General features: G+C 43.1%; 1 protein-coding gene across 5 annotated transcripts in view; it reads right to left on the reverse strand.

The window, feature by feature from the left end:
- Window positions 1-13,501, reverse strand: part of hdac4 (histone deacetylase 4) — a 138,709-nt gene that overhangs the window by 74,402 nt on the left and 50,806 nt on the right. For all 5 annotated transcript variants that reach the window (XM_030428139.1, XM_030428141.1, XM_030428138.1 and 2 more), the window contains exon 3: window positions 11,859-11,921. In XM_030428139.1, the coding sequence (XP_030283999.1) occupies window positions 11,859-11,921 (63 nt within the window). The remainder of the gene's footprint in view (window positions 1-11,858; window positions 11,922-13,501) is intronic.

Below are 13,501 nucleotides of genomic sequence, written 5' to 3' on the forward strand. Positions count from 1 at the left end.
TTCCAACACCAATCAGAGCGGGCTCAGCCGATGAGCGCCCACCCTTTTTACAGTGCTCCCCTCTCCCGTCTTAATTTTCATACTGCTATAAAACACTGCCGAAGTGTAAAACAACTCGTGCCAAAAATCGTGTACTTTCTCCCTCGCATATTCTGCCACTTCCCTTACGAAGCCAATACGTGGCAACAGACTGGAGGTTATTAAAGAATATTTTAAAAGGCTTAGCAGATCAGCACAGGGAGAGAGTCGTGAGCGCTCAGCTGTGTTATGGGTCAGCGTTTTCAGCTGTCATTGGCCTGTTCTCGCGTAGCGAACAACTGCTCTCAATTTCCTTAAATATGTTAATTTTAAAAAAAGAAGTACATGCGGAGCAGATATTAGACGGGGTAAACAGACTCAACGCATAACATTCTCCATTATCGCTTAAAAAAACAATAATTTATATATGTTTTTTTTTATTGCTTTTGTATAAAATAATCATCTTTATGCTGAAAACCTAAAAACAGAGAAACCACATTTGTTCCAAGTGCATTAAAAAATGAGAACGTGTTTATTGTGCAGAATGTTTCCATGAAAAGCACCAGGAATCAATGCCATGGCTATGTAAACATGTGAGCTGTTCACTTCTATCTCCTCTCTCTCACACGCACACACACACACGCGCACACGAACACACACACACACGTGCACACACACACACAAATCACAGACAAATCACAAATACAAACTCCAGTCATGCAGCTCGACTACAACAGAGCTGCTGTCCCACTGGGCTGTCTACTGTTTATTTGTTGTCAGATGTGATGATATATACAGTGAAAACCTATAAGAAACCACCTGAGACTTTTGCAAAAACATTTCTACACAAGACAAACCATCCCCTTTTTTACATCGCTGATGATATCAGGTTTTTGGCTTGTGGCCCCTAAAAACAAAAGCGATCGCTCGCAACCACAGGCTTATCTCCACATATTGTAAGCACTCCGACCAGAGAGTGTTTTTCCTTTGTTTGATTTCAAGAGAAGACCTGAATAGTTGATTTATTATTAGATAAGGCAGAGTTTAGAGGAAAGTGGGAAAGATAAACTTCATTTTGTGAGGCAGATATATGGATTTTCCATCTGGGTTTGGAAGTACAGTATCAGAAAATGTTGGAAATACATGGGAAAGAGGCCGCTGGGTAACAATAATGATTTACCAAAATTGTGATTGATTTGTTTAGTCTTTAATTTGCTGGATTAACAAATAAATTGTTAATCTGTTCTGGTTGTTTGGTCTGTGAAGTGACTTGTGAACCAGCATATGTGTGTTTTCTGTCATGGTATAAATATGGTTATAAAACATTTTGAGACAAGTTTGTAATCCTTATTTATGAGCAGCGACTTCTTCGTAGAAGGCATTTCTTCTCACAAACAGGCAAAGCTAATGCACAAACACACATTGTTAAGTTATGTTGCTCCGGGTGTTTTGAAACAGGCATTGTTTATTCCGGTGAAAGCCAGCTTTGCTTCATTTTTTTCCCCTCGGCACGATTAATTTGGGCAGATCTACGGGGGAACAGACCCAGATGACACCGAGACCCTTTAGAGGGAGACGAATGAATCGAGGTCTGAATTGGACGAGTGACAGAGCACATTGTTTTCTTTATATTTGGGCAGAAATTACCATCTTCATTTCTTCCCGTGTTTACTCTCTCTGTTCCACCTCAGACACAGGCTCAGACAGGCTTTTAGTGAAAACAAACTGAACTAAGGGGAAAACACAAGAAGTTTACCCACTCATCTCAGACGCACCAAACTGACAACAAAAGCTGACGCTGGTTGCCTCTTGTTGCTTGTGTCTGGGTCAAAAAGTTACTCTTGAACACATCGCAAAGGCTTCATCTGACGGCCAACGAGCTCGTACGTTCTGCGGCTGCATTAGAAGTAGTAACTCTACATATTACATAGTAGAGTTAGGGAAAAAGGTATCAGGACTGGGAATATACAATCTGTTGTTATGATGAAGACTGAGGAGTTTTTTCACACCACTCTCGGTCAGATTGCCACCGTGTTCTAGCCTTCTACAACAGCTCTGATAAGCAAATTTTAGTGCTCGGTTCTGCTGTATAAACCAACAGCGAGAGTTCACACAATTCCTCAGATCAATTTTTTATCAGGTAGAGTTAACAAGCTCTACAAAAACACTAATAACAACGATCAGCTCCTAACTGCGCCGAAGACAGACCTTCAAAGGCTTCAACAACAGCTTTCTTAAAAAAGCCAGACGAGGGAAGACAAAGAGATGTTTTGAGCTCTTTGGCTGCAGCGGGGAGCTCCGTTCATTCATATTTTACGCCCTCTCCTTCCGTCTCAATGGTAATGCCTTCCCAGTCTGTGCCGAGCTCGCAGCAGACAGAGAGCCATTAGCTGTCGGCGATGCTAAACTGAACTTATGAGAGATGTCAGCTCACCACGCTGATCCCTGTGCACTTTAAAATCACATGGGTCACAGGGATGGCCCTGTGCACTAATGCTAGGCCCACAAACCCCGTAAGGTGCAGCGCAGATTATAGCAGCCCGCCTAAAATGGACCTCATCAATATTTCCTCGGGATGTAAACAGACACAGGGGTAGTAATGACACATGCAGATATAAATGGAGTGCATCAAATAGACAGATGGGTTCAGGTATACGCCGTGACAGAAGAAGCTCAAGGACTCACACTGTGAGAAAAATAAACCCAGCCAGACTAAAACAGAAATTCTTCTTTATCCTGATGTAGATCTGGTGATGGTCATTTATGTAACGGATCCTGGCGTTCCTCCAGTCTTTCAACAATAGTCTGTGTTTGGTGACGTATCTACTTGTGGAGGCTTGTTTATTGTGTTTAACAGTAACTGAAGAGGAGACAGTCTATTCTTGAACTCACCTCTCCAGCTGTATAAAAGCCTGAGTCTATTCACAATGACTTTTAGCAAGTTCTTCCACTTACAAAACTTGATTGCACACAGCAAAAACCATGGACTATTTCTTCCCTTAAATGAGTTTGTGGTAAACTACAGTCTATCACTGACCACCACGCTGCAGCCATTAGCCCGTGAGATTGGCTGTAATGAACTCCTTTTCCCGGACAAGTGGAAGGCCCGCCTCTGGTCATGGTGGTGTTGTTGGCCAGGAGCTAGCAAACCCCTTGCGAGCGCAATGCAAAGGTCTGAACCCTGGAGTGGTCATCCATAATAGATAGCTTCCAGAGAGCTCCTCTGGATTCATACGGTCCTGCTAGGGCTTTTAAAAAGGCCTTTACAAAACACACATCTGCATTAACAAGCGAGTTTAAGAGGAAGTGAAAGGGCAAAAGCATGGCCAGAGACAGACGTGCATGATATTGTTCTGTCCGTCTTAAAATCTAAACAGACTAACTGTAAATTCATGAATGCTACAAATTCTATCCCCTGTTGGTGTGCCATAGAAGCGAGTGAGATATCTGTCTTAAATTGCCGAAGGGGAAGGTAACAGAAAGCACATCAACAAGTCAAAATCAAGCAAGCTAAAAAAAACTGCTGGGCTGGTTTCACTTCAGCACATCCATACAGTGCCTGGTTATACCTCACCATCACCTGGCAAATGGACATGTTTATTTGGTCTTTTCAGATTTCAACCGAGGTGAACTTTGATGTGCTGACCTACTGCAAAGCATCTGGACAGTAACGACCTTTGAAGGAACTGAGATCCATCCATCTATCCATCATCTTAAACCGCTTATCCATTTCAGGGTCACGGGGGGCGGCTGGAGCCGATCCCAGTGATGACGGGATCCACCCTGGATAAGTCGCGGGTTTATCACAGGGCTGACATATAGGGACAGACAAGGACTCACACTCACATTCACAACAATCTGGAGACAACAATTAACCAATCTTTGGCATCGCTTTCTTTCATTGAATTGTGGGCGAAAATTATGATACGTTTATATATTTGGAGATGTAGTGGAGAGAGGCAGGGAATAGGAACAAGCGTACGCACTATTTTGAAAGCAGCCGTCTCGCCACGTTCAGATTTTATGAACTTGCCAGGAAACTGAACAAGACGCTCGCCTCACCGTTAATCAGCTAAGAATTGAGGAGACGAGTTATCGCTTCATGGATAGCGTGAAAACATTCAATTAAACTCAATCATCTTACGATCTGCATAGTTTACAAGTGCGCAGGTGAGTGTTTGGTACATAAACAAGCTTTGAGCCCAATAAAGACAATCAAGTAGCCTTAACTCTGATATTTCTGGTGTATACAGAGATTAACAAAAACTGGACCTATTTGTTTATAACGAAGTTTTAATCCATACACTGATTACTTGGAATGGTAACAGGCACTAAAGCTTCAATATAAAGCTCAGATACACAAAGTCAAATTCAAACTAATGATGACAGGTACAAAAAATTGTCCTTTTGGGCTGTTTGAGAGTAAAAATTGGACAATTAAAAAAATAAAATCACCCAACACAACCTCCCCAGCCTCCAGACGTCTAGGTCCTCGAAAGTCGAGCCAGCCAGCCAACGCGGCAAAACACACCAGGCCGTATGTAAAATTCATGACATGGTAAAATCTTTATTTTCCCTCTCCTACATCCACATAAACACAACCTCTGCGTCACATACACATAGTCCAACCTGCTATAGCTGTCAGGATAATGGCACTGATGCAGACAAAGTAGGTTAAAACATTGCCTGTTCTGCTGGAAGACAAAAACAAGTCTGGCTCTGAGCACTCTACTACGCCGACTTGAAGGGCGTGCATGTGAGTGTGTGTGTGTGTGTGTGTGTGTGTGTCTCTTCTTAGTGGGGTTGACATGAAGGCCACAACCTCAGGCTATGTCTGTAGATATCATTAGGCACTGGTACACTGTCTTGTATTCCCTTTATAACTCCAATCTTTCTCTCGGGATCAAATCTGATTTCACCTCTGCTCCCCGACAGCTTTAGGTTTACTTCAGCAGGCTGCCTACAAACCCACTGCTTCAGCACATTGAGCATGCTGTGGACCATCTTTATTCTAAATGGAGGTATATTGTCAACGGTTAGGTGCAAGTGGAAGTAAAAAAGACTGAATCAGGAAGATGTTGTGAAGAAAAGTACAGGAGATTATATTTCAGTTCATCAGCAGTTCAAGAGAACCATTTGGGAACATCCCCTGGGCACTGAGTTTGACATGGTTGGTAGTGTGTGTGTGTGTGTGTGTGTGTGTGTGTGTGTGTGTGTGTGTGTGTGTGTGTGTGTGTGTGTGCGCCTGATGGTGCTGAGCAGAAAAGAAGCAGCTGCCCACAGACTCCTGCCTACACCAAACTGGCACCAGGCAGGGGGAACCATGCCAGGTCAGGGGGTGTGTGGGGATGGTAGGGGGCTTTCGGGGCCCATCTGGGGAACTGGCACCGGGGCCTGAGGGCCGTGTGGGCCCCCTGGTGAGCATGTGTATACAAAACAGGTTGTCTTCCATTAGAAAAAAGTGGCTAGTCAAGCAGGTGCCGACTGTGTCTGTTGCTGTCGGGTTGTGGGACTAAAATTTCTTCTGTTAGAATGAAGTCCTCAAGATTCAAAAGACTGTAAACTTGCAAATAACAAGATTTGGCAATTGTGTTGGAAAACAGAACCTCCTTGGGTGACGCCTCATTTACATGAACTTGTTACTTATTTCCTGGTTGAAATCTCCAACTTCTGTCCTCCAGTTGCTTCCGGTGCATGACAGCACAAGTCAACAAAAACTTTGCTGACCGTAACAAAACGATGTCTCTTTGGCAAGTGTACACGGAGCGAACCCTCAGAAGTGCAGCCTCATATACTGTAATACTGTACAGCACAGATACACTTCACCCCGTCCCCATGGATGCTGCCATTTGTGTGCGACATCAGACAAATGCTCCCTCGTGAAATCCTAGAGATTAACATGCCTGGAGTTTACATGTAGGAATTCCGACTTCGAGTGGTACTTTTCAAAAATGTTTTAAATCTATGTGTCTATGCAGCATTCGACTGTAAAGATTTTAGAGATATGAAGCGTTTCATAATACTTTAGGAAATGTACAAAAACAGGATCCATGCTGAGTCGAAATATTAGCAGACCATGAAACAAAAAGACAGCTCTTACACTGCGGGGCTCCAATATCCAAATGATTTAATACACTAAAGTAGTTGTGTTTTACATAAACCTGCTCTTCATCAGAGCATCACTACTTTGGTGCATTTAATAATTTGGATAATGGAGCCCTGTAGTGTAAGAGCCATCGTTTTGTTTCATAATATAGGAAATAACACCACAATAAGTAAAAATACTAATGTAGATACCATTAAACAACAATTTCTCAAAAATTAAAGAGATTTACATATAATACAATACAATACTTTAGCTGGAATAAGGAACATTTCTTGCAGCTTTAAAGCTAAATACAAGATTAATAAGTGAAACAGCATGTTAATCTAACTTAATGTTCTGACGTACTACCTGTCTTGGGGCAAGTCTCTCTTACCCGGGAGATTTGGAGAATCGACAGCAGCAAAAGCAGAAAAGATCAGAGGCGAGAGACCGCACAGAAAAGGAAAAATACGCAGATGACAAGGAGGTGAAATTGAGGTTGTCGCAGTTCAAAATCTGCCTGCCAAACTCCCAAAATCTTTGTGTAGGGCAATGGTCTTTTAGATTCACGGAGCAAACACAAATGGCATATTAACAATGTCAGGATTAGGTCAAGCATTCAGTCACACACACACAAACACACGCGACTGCAAAACCCAAATGAGTAGTGAGGGAGGCAGCAGGGGTCTGGCCGGCAGACAAGTGCCTTCGCGCGGTCATGGTGACCTCAGACAGCCTGTCCTCTGGAACACACCTCACCCTCAATCTCTCTCCACTCAACACTAATCAAGTCTCCTTTCAACTGCTCTTCCATCTCCTCTCTCTTCATGTATAACATCTTTTAGCGACGAACGCACTCTGCATTCAACCCTAAAAAAGACAAAGCGTAAATGACGGGAGATTCAAAAGCAAAGAAATACAAGTTATTGGATGAGATTAGTGTCAGGGTGTTGACTGTTAATCACTTTCAAAATAATTACAAATTAATGTTTCATATTCATGATGTCAGTGCTTTTTTCTTCAGACCAAGTGACTTTGACAATGCAGTGATTTGCGGTAGAGCAGCAACGACTGGTCAAAAATTGATTGCAAACTATTTCGACAATCAATAAATACTTTTATTGGATCTTTAAATAAGAGCGAAAAAACATTTGCTGATTCAAGCTTCTTCAAAGGTAAGAATTTGTTTCTTGTTGGTTGGACAAAATAATCTGATGTCGATTTGGTCTTTGGGAATCTGAAAGATGAGAATTTCCCTTTTTATAATGAAAACAATCATTTTGGAAGCCCCACAGGGTGGTCTGAGTGTCTTGGAAACATCTGATCTTCAAAGAATTTCCCTTTTGTTAGTCTCTGAAACATACAGTAAACAGCAGCTCTGTAGGACGAAATGCTGATGAAAACGCAGGTACTCAAACACGTTACAACAGTGGTATGTAGAAGAGAAACGGGATTGAACCATTAATGTAAGTGGGTAGGTAGGATTAATATGGACAAGCTTCAGGGGTAACTGACACAGTGCGACTTGTACCTCACTGTGAGAATGACAATATATTCAAGCCCAGCCAATAAAACAGTTGGCCAATATAATCAGCCAACATTGGCTTACCACAGAAATACCAGTATTGACGTGTATGTGTTCTATATGCACAGATGTGGAAACTTTTTGAAGAGAATGTGATAGAGAAAAAGACGCTCTAAAGAATTAAAAATGACCCTAATTACTGGAGAAGTCTATGGTTTCAGTCATCTCAAACAGTTACGTATCCTTCCTCATACAACGTTTTTAGTCCGGCTCGACCAAACACTCACACAGTACACACATGTTGTTGTTTATTACAACACCATAACAAACCTAACTTGACAGAAGGCTGCAGGCAGCAAGACAAAAGACTACTGAATAAAACAGTAGTTTGGGAAATCCTACATCAGAGTGCAGACAATGAGACGACGCTGGTTTTTCATTGGATCAGTGCGCTCTGTACCTCAACAGAGGGGTAAAGAAGAAACAGGAAGGAACAGGATCTTTGACGCCATCAACTCTTGAGAATGGAAACACAAAAACAACCATTCCCACGTGTAACCAACTGAACTGAACTGAACTGAAGCGGACTGCTTGGTGGAAACGAGTTTCAAGTCATAAACCGCGCGTCAACATCAAAGTAGCTCCAAAACCATTAGCTAATTAGTTAAGTGTCCACCAAATGACTTCACAGCCCCCAGATGTCAATCCTTTGGGATGCAGTGGAAGACTATGACTAAATGATTAGATGATGCTACTGTAGCATGTCAACATGGAGGGTTGTTTCCAGCACCATGTTGGATCCCTGCGAGCAAAAATTCAAGCTGTTCACAGGGGCAAGAAGAAAACCTACCCTGAACCCTGAGTGTACAGACCAGCTTGAGAAGTCGACTATACACATGAAATCAGAGGCTGAGTGAGCACAGAAGTAGAAATCACATACTAGGAAATAAGAGAGAAGACTGGCGTTAAGTGCAAAAGCATGAGAGAGCGGCGACGAGTGTGCGATAGAGGGAGAGAGAGAGAGAGAAAGAGAGAGAGCGAAAAAGAGAGAGAGAGAAGAGTTTGCGATCCAGAGAGTGAGAACAAATTTGGCGTCGTCCAAAAATATGCTTCTCTCCACTTTTCGTGATTTCCTTTCCAGAGTTTTGAAATGCTAATGAGCCTGCCCATATTTGCATAATGTGCTTTTTCCTCATCCCCCCTTTTCTACTTATCCAGGCCCCTCTCCTCCTCAAAATTGCTGTTCTCCTCCCAACTCTCTCTCTCTTTCCATCTCCTCTTTTTTTTTTCTACCCCACACCCACCTCCATTCATCGCATTTATCTTACCTCCCTCTCAGTCTCCCCCCCCCCTCCCTCGCTCTCGCTCAGGTTCTTAAGTGCACACAGATAATTGACAACTCTAAATAAAGATGGGCTGTTCAGTCAGGCTGGCCAACAGGTCTGCCACTTCCTGTGTGAACAGCCCTCCGTCCTCCTCTCTCAACTTGCCCGCCCGCCTCACATTCTGCCGAGCTTAATATCAGGACAGAAAAATGGACATGTGCGCAAATTGCGAGGGGCTCAAAAAAATTAAAACAAAACAACTGTCGTGTTTTTCTCGACGATAGCAAATGAAAGCGAAGCCCTTCTGCGAGCTACACGGACACTTCTGGTCTATGTTTCCTTCTTCACCGTTTTCCCTTCCTTTTCTCCCAATTTGTCTCCCCCCCCCCCCCACCTCCTCCCCTCCTTCCTCATCACTTCTCTCACCTTCCCCTCACTCCTCCTCACTCCCTGCAGTGTCTGTGCTCTGACAGTTATGTGTTAGTGGAGCGTGGGCTGCTGCTAATTTGTGCAGAGTGGGAGAAAGCTGTTTTGGCTTGGGGAGAAAAGAGCTTAGTTTAGTTTAGGCTCTGCGGTGTGGATGGACGTACAGACATGCCATGCAAAACACACACACACACACACACACACACACAATTATACACATACGCACAACCCACCGGTACATGTTTTACAAGTCTTCAACTTTTTTTTTGCTCCGTCTCCTGAAGTCACATGTGCATTCGCGGAGACAAACAGATGCTCAAGCCCACATTCCTCGCGTGGAAGTGACTCCTAAAAGGTGCCGACTTCTGCTCCTCTTACAGTACCTCCCTCCTGTGCACGATTTAGTCATCCTATTTAATATGCACTCAAATCTGTCTCCACCATCATCATCATCATCATCGTCCTCCTCCACCTCGCTCTTCCTCGTGCTTCAAACTGTCAAACGATTCGTTTACTCTGATTGACGCTCATTCTGCTTCTGATCCCAAAATGTATCTATAAACAAAAAAAAAAAAAGAAAGCGTCGACAAAACACACAGAGGCTGGTAACACTCTGCACTGCAGCTGCTGCACTTTTACTGGTAACTGTGTGGAAATGGACTTCACATCATAGGACAGACACACACACACACACACAGAGAAACAGGAAGTGTTACTGTTGCACTTGGCACCCAGTTAATTAATTCTAACACATCTCATGAATGTGTTAATAGAGCATTGTGCTGCGCTTATTCCAATAAAATGCTGTTGTCCTTTTTTTGGCAGGCATTTAAAATTTTTTAGTTATTATTAGGGCCGCACCAAATTCTCGATTTTACAAGTCTAATTTGATTGAGCCGTTTCTCAGCATTTAAAAGTGTTTGAAAAACTGTGCGACGCCTTCAGCCCGCCATTTAGCGCCGGAATAATCAGACGGATTATATGACATTTAGATAACAACAGGCACGAAACGTTTCTCCGAAAACTTCTATCACTTTTGAAATGCTATTTATGTATAACAAGCAAGAAATATGCATATATCCCTCTGTGTCACCCATTCAAAAGAACAAGTCCGGCTTTTTATTCAGTCTTTGAATACATCTTAACTAAAGCGATTAGCACAGCGGTTTCTGAAATGCCAGTTCACTTTTAAGTGAGGAAGATTGAGTGAAACGGGAGGATAAGTGCTGAGTGTGTAGTCTTCTGTTTGCTTGTGTGAGTGGTGTGTGCGGACACGCATTCATAGCTCACACTTCATTTAGAGGACGGGAATCTGACCAGGTTCGACTTGACGCCATATGCCATTCTGTATAATGAGTAGTTTTAAACTCGTAAGTATGTTTTGATGCTAATCAATTTTGAAAGTTACTTTTAACAGTATTGCCATACTGTGATATTTTCTTTTCTTAATTACTGCACTTCTTCCACCTCTGGTTGTAAGTGTGTATGTATTTCCTACAGTAAATGCAGGCAGTAAAATGCAACTTATATAAAATATCCACCTTTTAGCGCCACATTACTGATGAACCCAGTCTAAAAACAAATCTCTTTCTACGTTTCTGAAAAGCTGACCTCAAAAAATTAAACCCTCACAACCGACCGCACAGGCGTAGAGTACAGACTGTGTACATGTGTGAAACTTGTCTGTGTGTTTAAGCAGTTTCTCGTGTCACTGCTGCAAAGCGAGGAAACATGCTATTAACAGGCTAAGGCTCCAGATCTTGGCAACCATACCGGTGACATCACTGCTGCATCAGCGTTTCCTGACGCCACATGGGACAAACATACCGCTTGTGGGTTGATGGCATGCTGATGTGGCGCGATCATCCCACGTTCCTGTCAACAAGAGTGCGAAGTTCCAGCAAAATGTCTCGATTCACGTACGCGCACGTGAGCGCTGGCATGTGCAAGAGCGGATTCTAAAAGGAGTCGGCCACTGAATAATACATCGCCATGTGCTAAAAACAATGTGCGACGTCAGCCGGTGGAAATGATTACATGCTCGGGGAGATAATGACAAGTTCCCTCATAAACAGCCACTGACGGAGCGTGTTCTTGAGCCGTACATCAGCCAGCTGAGGCCACCGAGGTATCACCACATCTCCAACTGAGCATTGATGTCCTGTAATGACAAGTGGTGAGTTGCAAATGTGTAAACCCAAAGACGTGACTGCATCGATCACTCAGCTCAGCGTAGGGAAGCACCAGAGTTGCTGCTGGTGTTACAACCAGATGGAAAACATGTCGACATTTTTTCACTCAAATGATGGTGCAGCAATCCGCAAAATGTATTTTGGCAACTTGTTTTCTGGTGGTTTTTGCACTTTGCTTCACAGAGATCACATTAATATCACAGAGATCGAGACTGAAAACCACAGAGCCATCAGCCCGAAAATAGTCCTCACACTGAGACACACACACACACAGATATGTTTCCTACCGAAATGGTTGAGTGTAGCTGGTTTAAGTAGTTCCAGAGGTTGCTCGTTGCTGGTCAGGCCACCTGTAAGAGAGGAGAGAGGACATCTTAAATGTGGCGTTCAACAGCTGAACAGATTCAGTTTACAACCCCCTAAGAAAGGGATGTAATGGACAGGGACACGGAGAGACGAGGAGAACGAGGGGGAGTGGAGAAAGAGGGAAAACCCACAACACAGTAGAAAGTGACAGGCAGATGTGCACAAGACATTTAAACAAAGTCTGAGACAGAGAGGGAGAGAGAGACACATCCCCCAACAAATCCACCCAGGGGCATTAAGTTTATAATCACTTAAACCTTGAAAAGTGGCTTTTTGAGATACATCACAAAAAAAATTCTCAATTATGTTTCTACAATGCAGTGTTGGATTAATTTAATCCATCATTGCTAGTCCCTCCGTAGTGAGAGTATTAGGATGCTTATGAATTTAGTAAAGGATTATAAAATTCCCATAATTTTTATTGAAATCTGAGGCGGAAGAAAACAAAAAAAAACATTGAATTCCTTATCTTCATCACTGATTTACTGTAAACAGTATAATCCAACATCTTCAGATAGAAGCACATTATGTTGTTTATAGGAATAAATACCGAGAAGCATAATGCATTATTACAGGAGAACGGGATAAATCGAGCCAGTGGGTCAAATGTGCCAAAAGGAGTCATGTGACCACCAGGTTACAGTAAAATAGCCACTGAACGGCAGTGATTTTATGTTAAACACATGTTGGAAAAAGGAAGCGCGGGATTGGATTAAACCCGGCGAAACCTGAGGCGACTACTGAACCCAACATCTCCCGAAGACTCAGCCAGACCAAACGCTACCGTAGGCGGCGTGAGCTCCACTGGAGAGAGGGAGGAGAGTCGGCTACCCAGTGACAGAGATGCGTAGTTCATCCTGGCTACATGCTTTTTACTAGGTTGACACAAGAAAAAATAATTTTTATGCGGTTAGTGAAAATGTTATGTTTTCTTTTGTGCTTTAAAAAAAAAAAGTTTGCTCTTGGGGCAAAGATTTTGGCGTGGTGTAGCAATCTGCTACTATTAAATGATAGAAGAAACATTGCATCATGTGGAAATATTGGCTTTAAGGGCCAGCGTCCATGTAGCGTCTTTTTCAACTGTTACTCTAATGAGGAGCAAGCGTCTGCAGCAGCAGGCGGCCGTCCAGAGAAAAGTGCCCAGCATCTTTTTTCCGAACACTCCGCCTTCCGAGTTGAAAATCCATCAACTTTTCAGAGAGGCGCTTTTTTTTCTTTTTCCTGGACTGGGCGAAAATGTTCACTGTATCTTTTTGTCTCCTAAGGGTCATGATGTGAACTGACATCGTCCTTGTTCTGATGTCTTGATGTCAAATAAAAAAGAAGTGGATGGAAAGGCGCAGATGGCGGTGTCGATCACACAGCGGCAGTTGTCAAGATATTGTTGTCACAGAGACAAGACGCACTTGCAGCGTTTTTCTCCCTCAGCGTGTAAACACTTTATCTCAGCACTCCAGCAGCACAGCTGCCCGAAAAATAATGCTATGTGGGCACGTGCCCTAAGGTGACACTGCAGGCAGCAGACAGTCTTTTGCTCAGGTTTCATGAACCACCATTATCGATG

This window comes from Sparus aurata, chromosome 9, assembly GCF_900880675.1.
Source record: "Sparus aurata chromosome 9, fSpaAur1.1, whole genome shotgun sequence".
Lineage (NCBI taxonomy): Eukaryota > Metazoa > Chordata > Actinopteri > Spariformes > Sparidae > Sparus > Sparus aurata.